Below are 14,593 nucleotides of genomic sequence, written 5' to 3'. Positions count from 1 at the left end.
AGCTCGCTCTCGGGGTCCAGCTCTGGGAAGGGACAGGAGAGGGCGGGTGGTGAGACCCCTTGCTCTCAGTGCTCCCGGGGGGGGCCCGTCGTGGTGGGAACACACAGCGGACACGAGCCTGATCACTCAGTGGCGCTGAGCCCTGACGAGCACGACAGGGAGGGGACCTGCAGCAAGGACGGTCTGACCTGCGAGGGCTGGCCAGGGCTGAGGCCGTCTCACTGCCCCGGACTGCTGGGTAGGAGCCTCCCCCACCCCCATGGCTGGAGGTACCGCCTCCCCAGGAACCAGGGCTTGGCATTGACTTCGTCCTCTGGCCTGGCCATCCCAACTCCCGAAGTCCTGGGCCCTCCTGCGGCCATCGGCAGGGCGGGCTTGAGGAACGGCAGGAGCGCACACTGAGCGGGCGGTCGACACGCAAACAGCGCACACCACGCGCTCCAGTCAGCGCGGCGCTGGGCTCGGGCCAGCCACAGCGGGCACTAGCTGGCTACGCCTGGCGGGATGCCACGCCGGGGGGCTGTGTGGTCCCCCAGCCGAGGCCCCAGATCCTCCCTGGGCGGCACCCATTTTGGGGGAGATGTCCCAGACCCCTCGTGGGGACCCCTGAGGTCACTGGGCCGGCGAGGCAGGCAGGCCTGGGCGGTCGGCGCCACACCTTCCTGGCGGTCGGTCAGGAGCTTGGCGGCGTCCGGCGAGGGCCGGGCCAGGCCCGCCCGCGGGCTCCCCGGCACGACCCGCACCCGCTCGTCGCTGTTCATCCTCTTGTACTTGTTCTCCGACCTGCTGACGAACTGGGGGTGGGGGCGGGGGTGGCCGTCAGCCCCAGGTCAGCCTGACTCGATGAGCCCCTCGCCCTGGCCTCAGGCAGGCCTCTGTCACGGCCCAGCTCTGCCCTGGGGCCCAGGTCGCCCCTTCCCCCGGGAAAACAGGCGGTCCCCAGCAGGTGGTGTGGGTCCTTGGGCTGTGTGGGTGTCATCAGGTAGCTAAGTGGACAACGCCCGCCCTGTCTTTCTTCCCCAGGCATGGAGCCTGCGGGACCTGGCTCTGAGCAGGCCTCCCGGAGTCCCCGCTACTGGCCCACCGGGCATGTTGGACCTGGAACGCCCAGCCGCTGACGGCCCTGGCTGGGAGCCCCTGCTGGCCACTCAGCCTGGGCTACCCATGGACTTTGGGTGGGTCACCCGGAGGGTCAGGTCAAGGTTGCGGACTCTTGCAGGATATGTGGGCAGGACCTCAGACTTCATCAGGGTCCCCTTCCACATCTGTACCTTTCTGCCACCTGTTTGCATCTACCTGGGTTTTAGGGTCACACCATTAACCGTATCTTTGGGTTTCCTGTTCCAACATCAGGACAGAGCCGCGGAGTGACGCGCTAGCTCTACTGGGCCCTAATTAGCACAAAACCTCCACAGGAACACAGACTCACATCTTAATAAGGCTCCCTCCGCTTTTGTCAACTCGTGACAGAGAAAAGGGCCACCCAGGCTGCTTTCATAGGAGTTATGTGAAATAATTTCTGAAGATATCGCCCACTATGCTACTCAAAGGTCCTTGGATATGATTCACGAAAAAAAAAATCCCTTTTAGAATTAAATATAAGGAAAAATTGTTTTGGTCCCAAAGAGCTAAAATGTTTTGATTAGATAAGGTTATAAGAATCTGCTGGCTTTCCCTTTTTTCCTTGGCTGCTGGGATGCTCAGATAAATTTATTGCTCAATCTGAGAGACTAAACTGACCCAGACAACTAAAATGTTTGTTTTCCTTTCCTGATACACTGTTTGATTTTTCTATTGATTTTAACAGCTAAGTTTCTTTTAGCGATAACTTTCCTCAAATTTCTTATGAAAGGGGTTTGCTTCTGACAGAGACTGTCCTCTCCCCGGTCATGGTGAGGATGAAAGGGGGCAGGAGAGGGCAGGGCCATGGCAAAGTGTGGCTGAGTCCGTGGGCGCTCTGCAGGGCTTTACCTGGAGGAGCTGGCCGAAGAGGAAGCTCGCTCGCGAGAGGCGGGGACTGACCCGCGGGTCACTGGTGGAAAGCGGTTCCTCGGGCTGCAGAGTGTTCTGAAACCAGCGTATCCATCAGTCAGACCCCTGGGCTTGGCAGGACACGTGAGCACCGCTGAGAACCAGAAACGTGTCCCCGAGCCCCTGTGCTTAGGGGTTTGAAGTGGCCGTTGGGGAATCAAAGCCTCCAGCCGGAAGCAGCTGGGGACGGTAACTGGAGCCCGAAACCCGCTCCCGCAGAGCCGGGCCAGCAGAGGGAAGGCCCGTGTGCCGGCTGGACCGCGAGCCCTGGCTCAGCCTTCACCGTCGGGGCGGGGGAGGGCGCACAGGGCGGGCTCCTCCTGGAGCGTGTCCCGTGCCTGAGAACCCAGTCCCCGTCACCCTTCATCCCCACGCACTAACGGCTCCCGTCTGCGACCCCCAAAGTTTCAAGGAGGCCCGTGTGGGCGGGGTGGGGACCTACCCGGAGTGCTCGTAGGGTGTGGTGGGCACTGTCGGCCTCCTCCCGCGTGCCCCTGTGCATCAGACGCTGCAGCTTGACCAGGAGGAGCTGCTGGGCTCTGGGGGGCGACAGGGGGGTGGCGGAGCCTCAGAGCTGGAGCCGATCCTGGGCAGGGGGCCCCGTGAGGGCGGGAGCTCTGAGCCTTGGGCACCTTGGGGCACACACGGCGCCCCGAGTCTGGGCTTGGATCCCGCCTCAGCCGCTGACTCGAGGACGGGCTGTGAGCCGCGGCTCGGCCACCTGGCTGCGGGGAGCCGCGGCTCCATCTGTACCCTGTGCCCACTGAAGCTGCCCTTGGGCTGGTCCGAGCAGCACTGCTAGTCTGCGGGGGCTCTGACGCCCCCTGTGCACCCAGTCGGGGGACGCCGATGCTCGGCCCTGGCGGCCACCGCCCCTGCCGAGTATGGAACCACGTCGGGGAGGAAAGAGCTAGCGGATGGGGCCTCACTCCTGACCGGGCAGAAGCCCCCTGCCCCGTGAGCCTGCTGCCAAGCCGCCCAGCCCCTGGCCCCCGGCCCAGGTCCCGGCCGCACCGGCTGTAGCTGGGTATGGTGCCCAGGTCCAGGTCGTGGTCCGTGAAGGGGTCGACACGCGCACACAGCCACTCGTGCCTGTCCTGGTACATGGTGTCGCGGACGTGCACGACGTCGTCACACTTCAGGGACATGGAGCAGGCGTCCAGCTGGCTGGAGATGTTTAGGTTCAGCCGGATGTAGAAGGAGTCCCCAGACGTGATGAGGCCCTCGTCCATGTCCTTCAGCAGCTTCCGGTATCCTGGGGAAGGACGGGAGGTGGGAGCAGATTTGGGGGCCGCCACCCCCAGATAACGCGCCGTGTGATTCCTCTTGGAGCTGGTGGCCAGCGAGATGTCTGTGCTCCCCGATGAGTGAGTGGATGTCATCTGTGGGTCCCCCTTTGTCTCGGCTGCCAAGAAGCTCGGAGCTAAGTTCTGTGCCAAGCTGCAGCAACTCCACGCCCCCTGCTGGCTTCCGTGCCTCCCCCCACCAAATGGTGCTCACGTTTGATGGTCTCCCCTTAACTGATGCATAACTTACACACGGTAAGTGGCATCGTCCTTAAGTATCCAGCTTGACGAGTGTCCACAGGGGTCCGCACCTGGGCCAGGACCCCTCAGCACCCTCTCCCACGCCCTGCCGACACCCTGCATGATGACGGCTGCCCTGACTGTGCCCGGCCAGGACCAGCTGTGCCGCGCTTCACAGAGACGGCGGCCACAGCCCGTGCTCCTGCGCGTCTGGCTCTGGCTGCTCGTCGTGTCGGAGCCATCGCGACGCTGCAGGGGTGTCCCTGCTCTTCCTCATCGCTGTCTAGTGCTCCGCACGGCGCTCTTTCTCTCTCGTGTGCCCCGGTGCTGTTGCCAGCCTGGCTCCTGCGCTAACCCTGCCATCGACACCCCGCACGCATCTTCGGCGGCCGTGCGATTCCTGTCTCTCAGCTCGTCACCGCGATAGCCCCATCAGGGCACCGGCTACGTATGCTGGAGCTTTAGCACACGCTGCCAAACGGCTTTCCAGAGTGGGGGGCCCACAGCACGTGCCGTTCTAACCTTATTTAACATCACCGTCCTTCAGCGTCGACTTTTACAAATCCCTTTGGAAGGGAGCGGGGCGTGAAGCACGCACACGCACACGCACACGCACACGTAAATCGTCACGCCCACGCTGGAGTCTGCCTGCATGCAGACAGCTGCATGACGCAGAGAGAGCCCACGGGTCCTCAGTGCCCACCCCCCACTGGGAGACCTGAGCCGTGGGGTCGCCTGGTCGTGCCCACGGGGAATGGGGGATTCCTGGCCAGGCCCCCGCCCCCCGCGTCGTGGTAAGGCCAATCACCCGCCGAGCTCTTTGCCACCTGGGGTGGTCCCTATGGACGGGACCCTGCCAGAGGGAGCTGTCCCTCCACCAACATCCAGACCGCGGGCTGGGTCGCCACACGATCTGGGAACCGCTCACGCCTCGCCGGGTGGCTCTGCCCGCCCGCGGCAGGGCACGTCCCAGGGACCTTCTGCCGGCCTGAAAAGCCCGCCCGGGCGAGGGGAGGCGCCTGCCCTGCATGAGGACGGGGGGTCTTGTTTGGGGTCAGCCTCGTTAGCATCTTCTCACTGAGACTGGGCGCTGCCAGGAAGGAGTGCGGGGGGCGGGCAGGCAGCCGTGGGGAGCAGCCAGAGAGAAGCGGCTGTTTACACTCTGCTGAAACATTCATGAGCCCTGGCGGTTAAAAATAGGATCCAGCTGCAGAGGTAACCGCGCAGGACGGAACTCGGAGGTGAGAACGCGGGCTGCGGGAGACGGAGGACAAAGTCGGGGCTCGCTGCCCGGCGTCCTGGCCCGGGACGAGGCTCGGGGAAGAGGCTGCTGGGGGCCAGACCAGAAGTGGGGCGGCCTGGCTGTCCGGGAACCAGGGACCACAGTGCAAAAGGCCTGGCCTTCAGCGTGGCTCAGTGGCTGAGCTCATGCCACAGTGGCCACCCAGAGGCGCTGCTGACGTCAGGGCTGGGGAGCCTGGCAGAGGAAGCGAGCATTGGCCTGGCAGGCAGAGGGGCGAGTGGGCCAGCGGGGGACGCGGCCCTGTCCTCCTCCCGCCGGGTCCGGCAGTCCGCCTGTGGCTGGGCCTGCTGTGTGCACCATGAGCTGGGTGGGCAGTCGAGGCGTGCGGGCAGGTGGGAGCCCTCCCCTGCCCACCCTGCCACCCCTGCCCCGTGGAGCCTGCCGACGGGGCCGGGCCAGCTTCTTCCTCCGCGGAACAGATGGGGAAGCAGAGGACGCCTGCCTAGCCCCCCGTTCCCGCCCGGGTCGGGTGCCTGGCTGGCTGCAGCCCAGAGCAGGGGACTCTGGTGGCCTCACCTTCCTGGTTGACCTTGTAGTGCAGTGTGACGGGGCCGCTGCACCTCTGGATGGTCCAGTGCACCTCCTCCTTCGTGCAGGTGTCCAAGGGGACGCTCTGCTTCTCGCCTTTGATGCAGCCCTCCAGCTGCGTACCAAAGACACACCGCTGCCCTCGGCTCCACGGGGAGCAGAGCTGCAGGGGTGAGCCTCCCCCAAGGACGTGGAAGCATTTCTCCCCAGCACCAAGCAGCCCAGCGGGGCCGGGAGTAGAAAGCACCCCGCTTTGATGGGCTCATGTGCCTGCTGTGTCCCCCCCACCCCCGCAGAGCACACGCATGCTGCCGTGTGTGCCTGTGTGCGCGCGCGCGTGCAGCCGCGTGCGTGTGTGCATGCAGCCGTGTGTGTGCGTGCGCGCGCGCGTGTGCGTGTGCACATGTGTGTGCGTGTGTGCGCGTGTGCACGTGTGTGTGCGTGTGTGCGTGCGCACATGCGTGCACGCGCGTGTGCACAGGGTCTGGAAACACCAGTGAGGAGTTGCGGAGAGGAGCCTGGAGAGGGACCCCTGGCGAGGTGCTGACACCCTGTCACCTTCCGGCTCCCTCCTCCTGGCCGGGAACCCACAGCACCGTGGAGGCGTGGCGGGGGGGGGTCGTCCCGGCCAGCGGTGCAGAGGGCACAGGGAGAGCCGCGTGCCCGTGCCCAAGCCCCGGACTCTCACCAGCAGCAGCTGGTGGCCCTCGCGGAGGCCCGCCTTCTCGGCCAGGGAGCCCGGCTTGACCGAGTGGACGAAGCTTCCGCGTGCGTTGCCCCCGAGCAGGGTCAGCTGCGAGATGAGGCTGTCGCCGGCCAGCGTGGTGTGCTGCATGGAGGGCCCGGCACCCCGCATGCGCCCCACGGACGTCACCGATGGCCGGAAGGGTCTGCGTCAGGAAAGCACGCAGCAGTCAGGCGGCTGGAGTCAGGACGCCCCTGCCAGGGCCGGGGCGGCCGCAGGGGCGGCCTCCTGGGTTGTCTGAGGCCCAGGGGAGTTGCGCCCGGCAGCCACCGTGAGAGCCGCTGGCACTGGCTCCCCAGCGAAAACAGACGCCCACCTGGCCACAGAGGGACCACCGGGAGCGGGAGATGCTGTGGCCGGGGGACCCGAGGTCACGCACGGGCCACTCTGTGTCACCGGTGGGGCCGGGCCATCGTGACACTGCCGTTTTGCTACTTGGTCTCTAGAAGGTGTGTGGCCCTGGGCAAGGCCGTCCCCTGGGCCTGGCCGGGGAAGTGACTGCTCATTGCCCGGGGTTCCCGGACAGGAATCCCAGGGGGATTCAGGGTGCCGATGGACCCTCTGTGGGGGAACCTGGGGCGCGAGCGGCCGTGACCCCGGCCTGCCCCAGCCCAGCCCCGCCCCCCCACGACCACGGTACCTTTCTAGAGAGAACTTCCTGAACATGAGGTTGACCTGCTCCAGGTCGTAGGCGTCCAGGCCCTCGGACTGGTGGGAGGAAGAGGAGGAGTGGATGGAAGGGGGCCCGAAGGAGTTGCGCTCGTGGCTGTCATCTGCAGAGGAGGGGGGCCCCGCAGGGCCGGGCCACGTGGGGCAGGCGGTCAGGGGCCTGGGTCCTGGGGATCCAGGGGCGTGGGGCCCAGCCCGCGCACCCGCTTCAGCGGAGCCACTCCCCTGCCTCTGGGAGCCCCTTTGTAGGAAGCTCGCCAGCTACCTGGTTTCTAAAGACCCCTTTTGTTATCTGGGAAAAGGCTTCCGTTAGCAGCTGCTAGTTCTGTTTCTGAATTGGGGTCCGTGTCTCCATTTTGGGGCTACCTGAGGTCTCCCCACCCCCTCCCAGCTTCCTGGCCTGTGGGCCCACACAGAAGCCCCCTCCCCAGCTTGGTGGGGCCGAGCGCCTGGGGGAAAGGCGCCCCGTTCGGCTCAGGCTGCAGGCTCTGCACGCCTTGCTCTGGGCTGGTGACAAGCTCTTCTGCAAAGGGAGTTTGTCCCCGGCACTGCGGAATGCTCTGGATGGCTGCCCAGAGTTCTCGGCAGCCCCCTCCCCCCGCCCAGGGCTCCTCCTGCCTCTCCTCACGCAACCTCCATTAGGTGCTAACCTCTCTTTAACACTTGACAGCTTCTGATGGCCCCCAATTAAAGACAGCCACTAATCTTTCACTTTATCTGCTGGCAGCCTGAGCTGGCAGCAGCAGAGGCAGGGCGGGGGATCCAGCCTCCATGCTGCTGGCTCTGCGGGGGCCGGGGGACACTGCCGCCATCCCACGGCGCCCGGCCATCTCCTGAGGCTCCAGGTCTGTACGTCTGCACTAGTGCAGCCCACAGGTCCCCGGCCGTCCCCAGTCTCTGCCACGGCAAGGACGGGGACGTGAGTCTGTGTCCTGTGCTCCTGTAACAGGGCCTGGCGAGGCGTGGAGACGCGGGGTGTGCGGGGCAGACTGGACCCCCTGGCTCTAAGGGGAGTGGCCGGGGCCACACTCTCCCTGGAGACCGAGCTGCCGTTCCCGGCATTCTGTGTAGCACACTCTGGGCCAAGGGATCATCATGCCAGCTCTGCCGGGGGGCGATTCAGGGTAACTACGTACCCCCAGTCTTCGCAGGGCTCGCCAGCCCCACACCTCCGAGTTCAGAAGATGAGAAACAGCCCCAACTGGCCGCATCTCCCTGCCTCCCCTGCCCCGTCCCTACTTGTCCTGTTCAGGTTGGTTAACAGCTTAGTGCACGGGTTCTTACGAGTTCGCCCTGCTCCGGGCCACCTGTGCCCTCCTGTTCCTTCATCTACGGCTGCTGCTTCTGCTAGCTCAGGACAGAACGGCATGTCTGCGAAGTCACTGAGTCACTTAACCGGACCAGGCACATGGGGCGGGCCCTCGTGTGGAGCTGGCCACAAGCACGGGCCTCGTCTCTCTGAGTCCCAGATGCAACTGTGACGCGTGTGTGCAGCCGGGTGGCTGCTGCCTGCAGAACACAGGCCGGGCCCCTGCGGGCGCCTGGGACCCCGGCAGCTCACAGGGACGGAGGCCCGGCCTCCGGGCACAGACAGCACCTGTGCACCGCTGCCTGCAAATCCACTGCACGCGTGTTTCCTGAGGACCCACTACGCGCCGGGCTCCGTCAGCATGCATGACACGGCTGGACCCACTGGGCACCTACCGTCAAAGTCCAAGGCCTCGAACCCGCCACTGTCGTTGTCCTCTTCAATCGTGCTACAGGACACAAGGGAGGCAGCGAGGACGAGCGTGAGAGCAGGACACGGGGTGGGCGAGGACAAGCCTGTGACAGCTCCGTGGCTGTGAGCCGCCCGTGGGGGAGGGGGCGTTACCAGAGCACCCTGGCTTCCGAGAGGCCTCGGTTCTGAGGGCAGATGGATGGCAGATGGACAGCAGGCGGGTGGGCGGAGGGCTGGGGGCGCTGGACGCCCTGCCGGAGGTGGGGAGGGGCAGGAAGAGCAGGCAAGGAGTCCCCCTTGTCTGACACACAGGACTGACCCCACTGGGACTCGGTGGGCTGCAGTGTGTGACAGGCCGAAAGAGCTGGTCCCCAGAGCTCTCGGTGGCTCCTGTGCGGCTCTAGTGCCAGAGCAACGGGTGCCAGCCCCGCCCCCGGCCCTCGGCCCCGCCTCGCTCTAGGTCCTCCTGAAACCAGCCGTCTTGGACTTTGAGTGTGATGTGCACAACATCTGGCTGCTTGGTGACATCTGGATGCCCAGGATGCCCGGGCCTACCTCTGCTGTCGTTTTGCTAGTGGGGGACACTGACGGTTTCCAAGAGGCGAGGAAAGGGGAGACGGGGCAGGCGCTGGGGGGCCTTTCACGGGGTCTCTCACTCTTTGGCAGAAAAGTCCTGGGGCCTTGGAGCAGAGGACACTGATTTCTGGGTAGCATGGGACGAAGCGGTGGAGGTTGGTCACTCGCTAGCCAGCTGGGTGCCCCTGGAGAGGCCAGTCCCCTTCTCTGAGCCTTAGCCGCCTCATCTGCCAGGCGGGCGCTGTCCCGCCTCCTCCCCGCACCTGCCACCCACCTCCGGTGAGGCGCATCTTCCTTGTAGCGTCTCACGATGGAGTCGTTTCCCGGGGGCTCGGCCGTGATCGACATGATGCTGGACCGGCTCCGATGGGGCTGCTGTAGACGCACATGCAGGAGGGTCACGGGGCGCCGGATGTCTGCACAGCCGCGCCCCACCGCACAGACAGCACGCATGGCCACCGAATCTAACTCGGACGCGGCCCCGCTCCGATGCAGGGCTGGGAGCCCGCAAGCTGGTTCTCAGCGGTGACCTTGGCCAGGGGAGGCTTGCGCTCGGCCTGGAGTGGCCGAGCTTCGTGCCCATCTGCGTGGCCATCTGCGTGCACATCTGCCTGCCTCAGGAGGGAGGCGGGGAGGACACAGGCGGGAAGAGCCCAGGCTCGGGAGCCAAAGCGCTGCCTTGTACCCCAGACACGCTGGGTCCGTGTCCCTGGGCTGTGCCGGCCTTGGGCCCCTGCTCTGGACCTGATGAAGACCTGTGGGTCTGGCGTGTGTGGGAGCACCGGGAGCCCCAAGAGAGCTGCAGGCTAGAGGCTGACATTTAAAACCAGGCCTGCTCGCTCCTGGCAAGGGCTGCCCTAGGAAAGAGCCTGGATTTTACCCTAGAGCCCCATCAGACAGGAGTCACCGTCATCAAAGCTCTGCCACTCCCCCGGCCTGAGTTTGGAGGCTGAGCTGACAAGCTTTCCGGGGTTCCCCCTGCGGGGTTAGAATTGCTAATCCCAAGCTGTCTGCTTCCTGGCTGCAGGATTTGGTGGCTGAAACCCTGGCCTGTCCTTCCCCGGTGGGCCAGAGCCGAGGCAGGGGGGCGCTGGGCTGGGGGAGGGGACACGAAGCCTTTGCTCGGTGGCATCTGCGCTCCAGCTGCTGGTGGCTCTGCCAGTCCCCGCCCCCGCCCCCCAGGCTGCCGGAGTTGCCAGGGCTGAGCAGTTGTAGCGGAATTTTCCGCCGCCTGTGCAATTCGCTACAGCCCCTCGGAGGCCCATCTCTTCCTCCCACCAAGTGTCAAATTGGGAAAGGAGGAGGCAGGGAGGTGTAAACGTATCACGAGGCTACGGGAGCATCTTTGGATAAACATGAGGAGGGCCTGGGCTGCAGCCCCGAGGGGAGGGTGACGCTGCCACAGGCCGGGAAAGTGGGCCCGGGCGGGGGCGGTGGGGCGGTGGGGACCACACCTACCATCTTGGAGAACGAGTTGGTGATGGGCAGGGACCGGGAGGAGCTGGGGCTGGCGTCCACGCCTTCTTCTTCCTGTCCCCTCCCTGTCCTCAACCGGACCGGGCAGGAGAGGTGGGGGGAATGGGGAGGGGACAAGGAGTTGAGAGCCACGCGGCACTGAACACAGGTGCTGTCCCTTCCGGCCGGCTCGGCCTCCTCTCTCCTGGGGGCGGCGGGGGGCGGGGGGACCTTTCTTCTCACGTCTCCTCCAGGGCTCTGGTCTTGTTCTTCAGCACGTCCCTGGCCCCGCCAGGCCCAGGGGGACCTCAGTCAAGGTCGCTAGCTGGCACTCTGGGAGAACACGACTCTCGTGGAGTGTCCCTGTCCATTACTGTTCCTCAGAGTGGAGTCCGCGGCCCCAGCTGAACAAGGCTGGTGACCAGGGGCAGGGCCGGGCGCGGGACGCCCCTCCTGCCTCCTCAGGGTGCCTGGGGCCTTGTGCACACCTCCCTGAGCCCTGCCCTGCTGCAGGAGAGTGCTCAGTCTCTCCAGCCATGTCCCTGCAGCTGGCTGCGTGTGCGCAGACAGACGGACGGACGCGCGCACTTCCCTGACCACAGCGCCTTGCTCCGGGCAGCCGCAGAGGCCCGGCGAGCAGCCACGAGGTTCCCGCACCCCGCTACGCCCTTCCCTCTGCGTGGGGCAGACGCCCTCTCTACTTCCTTGGGCCCTCTGCACCTCCCTTCTGATGAAGACAGTCCTCGGGACCCCTGATCAGGTCACCAGTGAGGTAGAGAGGTGCCCCGCCGCCCACCAGACCCCAGGAGACCGGCCCAGATCTGGACCCCTCACTGCCCTGCCCCCCGCACGGCCCCTTGGAGGGACGCGGCCGCACCCGTGGCCCGCAGCTACTCCGGGGACTCTCCGCTCCGAGCTCCACGCCCGGCTCTGCTCCCCCTCTGCCCCGGGCTGCCCTTTCGGACACTGTCCACTGGCCGAAATTCTGTTTCCAGGCTCAGTCTAAGCACTTTCTCGATGGGTCCTTTACCTTCCCCCCGAGCCGTCTCTCAGGCGTCCAGGGCACCTTCCCCCTCTCCGTGACAGCCTGAGCACACGAGCTCCGAAGGGTCTACTTGGCACACAGTAGGTGCCTGAGGCACCTGGGCAAACCCTCGCTAGCCGATCCCTGCCCGAGGGTCACGGTGGGGACCAGCGAGAGGATTCTGAGGACACTGTGTCCTGGGGTCACGGTTGGACCCACAGGGAGAGGTGGTGGGCAGAGGGAACCGAGGACGTGACGTGGCTGCGGTGGCAGCTCCTGCCCTCTCTGGTGACAGTGAACCTTAACTGCCATCGGGACACCCTGCCACCTGGGGCCACGAGGCCCGTCCCAGGTTTACCCACAGGAGGGTCGCCCCAGTGGGAGGGACAGACAGACAGCGCGCGTCAGAGCGACCAGCAGGAGAGGGACCCGCGAGTCTCACTCACCCAGACAGTCTGACGCCTGCTTCAGGCTGATGGGGGACTTGGCTCGCTGCAGCTGGGGCGGGGGAGAAAGGCCACCGATCAAACAAGGCCCGAGACACGTGTCACCGAGTGAAAGGATTAGGCAAAGGGAGGTGAGCCCACGTGGCCGCAGAGTCGCGGAGGCACCGGGCAGCTTCTGGTGCTGACGTGGCTCGGATGGCACGAGAGCCCAGGCTGGCGGGGGCCGTGCCGAGCCGCGCGTGACGCGGGGTCACAGGAAAGGCAGGGCTTCCGGGCAGCTGTCCCGGCCACACCCGCACGACACGGTGTGCTGGCGGTCTCCCCGCCGCCCTCGGACGTGCTGCCTCTGGTTCCGCGTGTGCGGGGCGGGGACGGGCCAGGCGCGGAGGCACCGTCAGCCCTGTGGCCCGGTCCCCCTCACTCGCTCGCCCCCACCCAGCCGGCCGCGTGCCACGGATGCAGCGGGCACGGAGCAGAGCGGACGCGGTCACTGCTGGAGGCCAGCTGCCCCAGTGGCGCCTCTCACGGCCACGCACCCAGTTAACAAGCTAACGTGTGACGGACGCTCCATACCTGGCTGCTGAATGAACAAACGAATTTGGGAAGAGCGACGATTTCATTCTCTCGCCCTCTCCCCCACCCCTACTGCATTTAGGAGAAACGGGAGACTTGGTCGAAACAAAGAGGCAGTGCCCATCCGCAGGGCTGAAACAGGGGAGGCCGTCTGCGGTCCGACACCCGCCCCGTGTGTCCCCGCCTGGCAGCAGGGGGCCCCCGCCCCGCCCCACGCCGGTACCTGGATGCCCTTCAGATTCATCCTGCGCTTGGGGGGCGGGCAGGACAGGAAGTATCTGCTGTCCTCCGGTGACTCCTCCGAGGCTGAAGAATCATCAGCTTCCTGACCGTTGGTCCTAGGGCTGGCGTCCCCAAAGCTCTGAGAGATGATGGTCACTGGCAGGTTCCTGGGCAGGCTCTGGAGACAGAGAAGCCAGGGCCAGTGACGGAGCATGAAGAGCAGCCACCGGTCAGCGAACCCACCCTGCTCATGACGCCATCGGTCCCTTGGGCACCCAGGCGTGGAACTCAGGACAGCGTGCACCGTCCTCCTGACCCTGTGCCCATCCCACACACGGCAGTGGCTCCAGCTCAACTGTCTGTCCTGCTCAGGAACCTGTCCCCATCTCTCTGGCCAGGAGCGTGGAGCAGGCCCTCGGAGTCTTGGTAACAGGACCGCCATCCTGATCTTGGCTCTTAGATGTGATATGTCACCATCACACTCCAAATTTCCAGCCCCGTGCCTAAGCCACAAACATAAAACACGCTGCCGAATGACAGAATAACAACATGAACAGCACCAGGTGCTGTCCCCACGGCTCTCTGCCCATCGTCTGAGTGGAGCCCCTCGGCTCCCTTACACACGCCACCTTACTCCCCCACACACAGTCCTGCGTGGTGCAGGACAAGGAACTCAGGTCCCTGGCCTCCGAGTCCGCCCAGCCCCCTCCCGCTGCCCCTTCCTGCCACACCTCCTGCCTGTCCTCGCCTCCCGTGCTACGAATGACAGCTGCCACCACGGCTGCTGATAGCACACCACGGGTGCCACCCCCAGGCCCCACCTGTCACTCATACACTCGGCAGGTGTTCCCGAGGGTCTGCCCCGTGTCTGGCACCGAGCTGGGTGCTGGGCACACTGGGGCCTTCCAGGACCTCTGCATGAGCACAGAGTGGCTGACAGGTCGAGGGAACACAGGAGCTCCTGGTTTCCACTCTGGCCAGTGAAGGCCTCGCCAGGAGGGGGCAGGACTTGGCCAGGCGAGGGCAGGGCAGGGACGGGGCGTCTCTCGTGGGGAGTCTTCCCTGCGGCCCTGTGGAATGCAGCCCCCGCCTCCAGCTCCCCTCAGCGTGTAACTACAACATTGCCATGCTCCGGGCTTTGCCTCCAGGACTGGACGCAGGTCCTCGGAGGGGATGTGCACCTGTGCTGGTTTCCCCAGGCTACCGACTTGGGGTGTCCCCAGACAAGCTATTCAGCCACTTGTATCCGGGTTCCCTCCTCAGTAAAGGGGGCCCTCCTGGGGCGCTGGTCCTGCAGGTTAGGTGCGCCCACACGGAGAAGGTGCTCGGCACCGTGTGTGCACGCGACAGCACGCAGACCCAAGCCGCCACGGCACCGGCTGCTTTGTGGCGGTGTTCGGCCATCTCTGAGGGCTGGGCCTGCTGTGCCGCGTGCTCTGAGCTGCACCCCTGCCCAGAAATGCACTTTCCTCGCGAGCACGAATGATGTTAGTGGGCGTGGGGCGCCTTAAACCTCGTGACCGTCCAGATGGGGGAGGGACCACGAGGGGTGGCCAGTGGCCCGCTGTAGTCATGTGCGAACGTGCCGAGGTTCCTTGTCTGAGGTCACCCAGCTAGCAAGTGGCCGAGCCAGGGTTTTCTCCTGCATTTCCAACCTCAAAATGAAGCTTCTACTTGTCACTACACAGACACACGTGAGGCTCAAGGACACGGATTTCTTCGGGTGGGGTCAGAAAGAGTGGACTTCTGCCTGTGCATGACTGAAGAACTGCCAG

The 14,593-nt window shown here is 65.3% G+C and overlaps 1 protein-coding gene across 1 annotated transcript in view; it reads right to left on the bottom strand.

Annotated features, from left to right (window-relative positions):
- The window catches only part of CARD11 (caspase recruitment domain family member 11), a 28,172-nt gene that overhangs the window by 5,599 nt on the left and 7,980 nt on the right, over positions 1-14,593 (bottom strand). The window contains exons 8-20 of the mRNA XM_025043151.1: positions 12,820-12,996; positions 12,024-12,075; positions 10,557-10,639; positions 9,373-9,473; positions 8,507-8,559; positions 6,774-6,906; positions 6,077-6,278; positions 5,377-5,503; positions 3,046-3,286; positions 2,474-2,570; positions 1,972-2,067; positions 659-794; positions 1-22 (exon numbers count right to left, since the gene is read on the bottom strand). The exon at positions 1-22 is cut by the window's left edge and continues 146 nt beyond it. Coding sequence (XP_024898919.1) covers positions 1-22; positions 659-794; positions 1,972-2,067; positions 2,474-2,570; positions 3,046-3,286; positions 5,377-5,503; positions 6,077-6,278; positions 6,774-6,906; positions 8,507-8,559; positions 9,373-9,473; positions 10,557-10,639; positions 12,024-12,075; positions 12,820-12,996 — 1,520 coding nt within the window. The remainder of the gene's footprint in view (positions 23-658; positions 795-1,971; positions 2,068-2,473; positions 2,571-3,045; positions 3,287-5,376; positions 5,504-6,076; positions 6,279-6,773; positions 6,907-8,506; positions 8,560-9,372; positions 9,474-10,556; positions 10,640-12,023; positions 12,076-12,819; positions 12,997-14,593) is intronic.

This window comes from Pteropus alecto, unplaced genomic scaffold (genome assembly GCF_000325575.1).
Source record: "Pteropus alecto unplaced genomic scaffold, ASM32557v1 scaffold40, whole genome shotgun sequence".
NCBI classification, from domain to species: Eukaryota; Metazoa; Chordata; class Mammalia; order Chiroptera; family Pteropodidae; genus Pteropus; species Pteropus alecto.
This window is presented reverse-complemented; position numbering and strand designations above follow the sequence as displayed.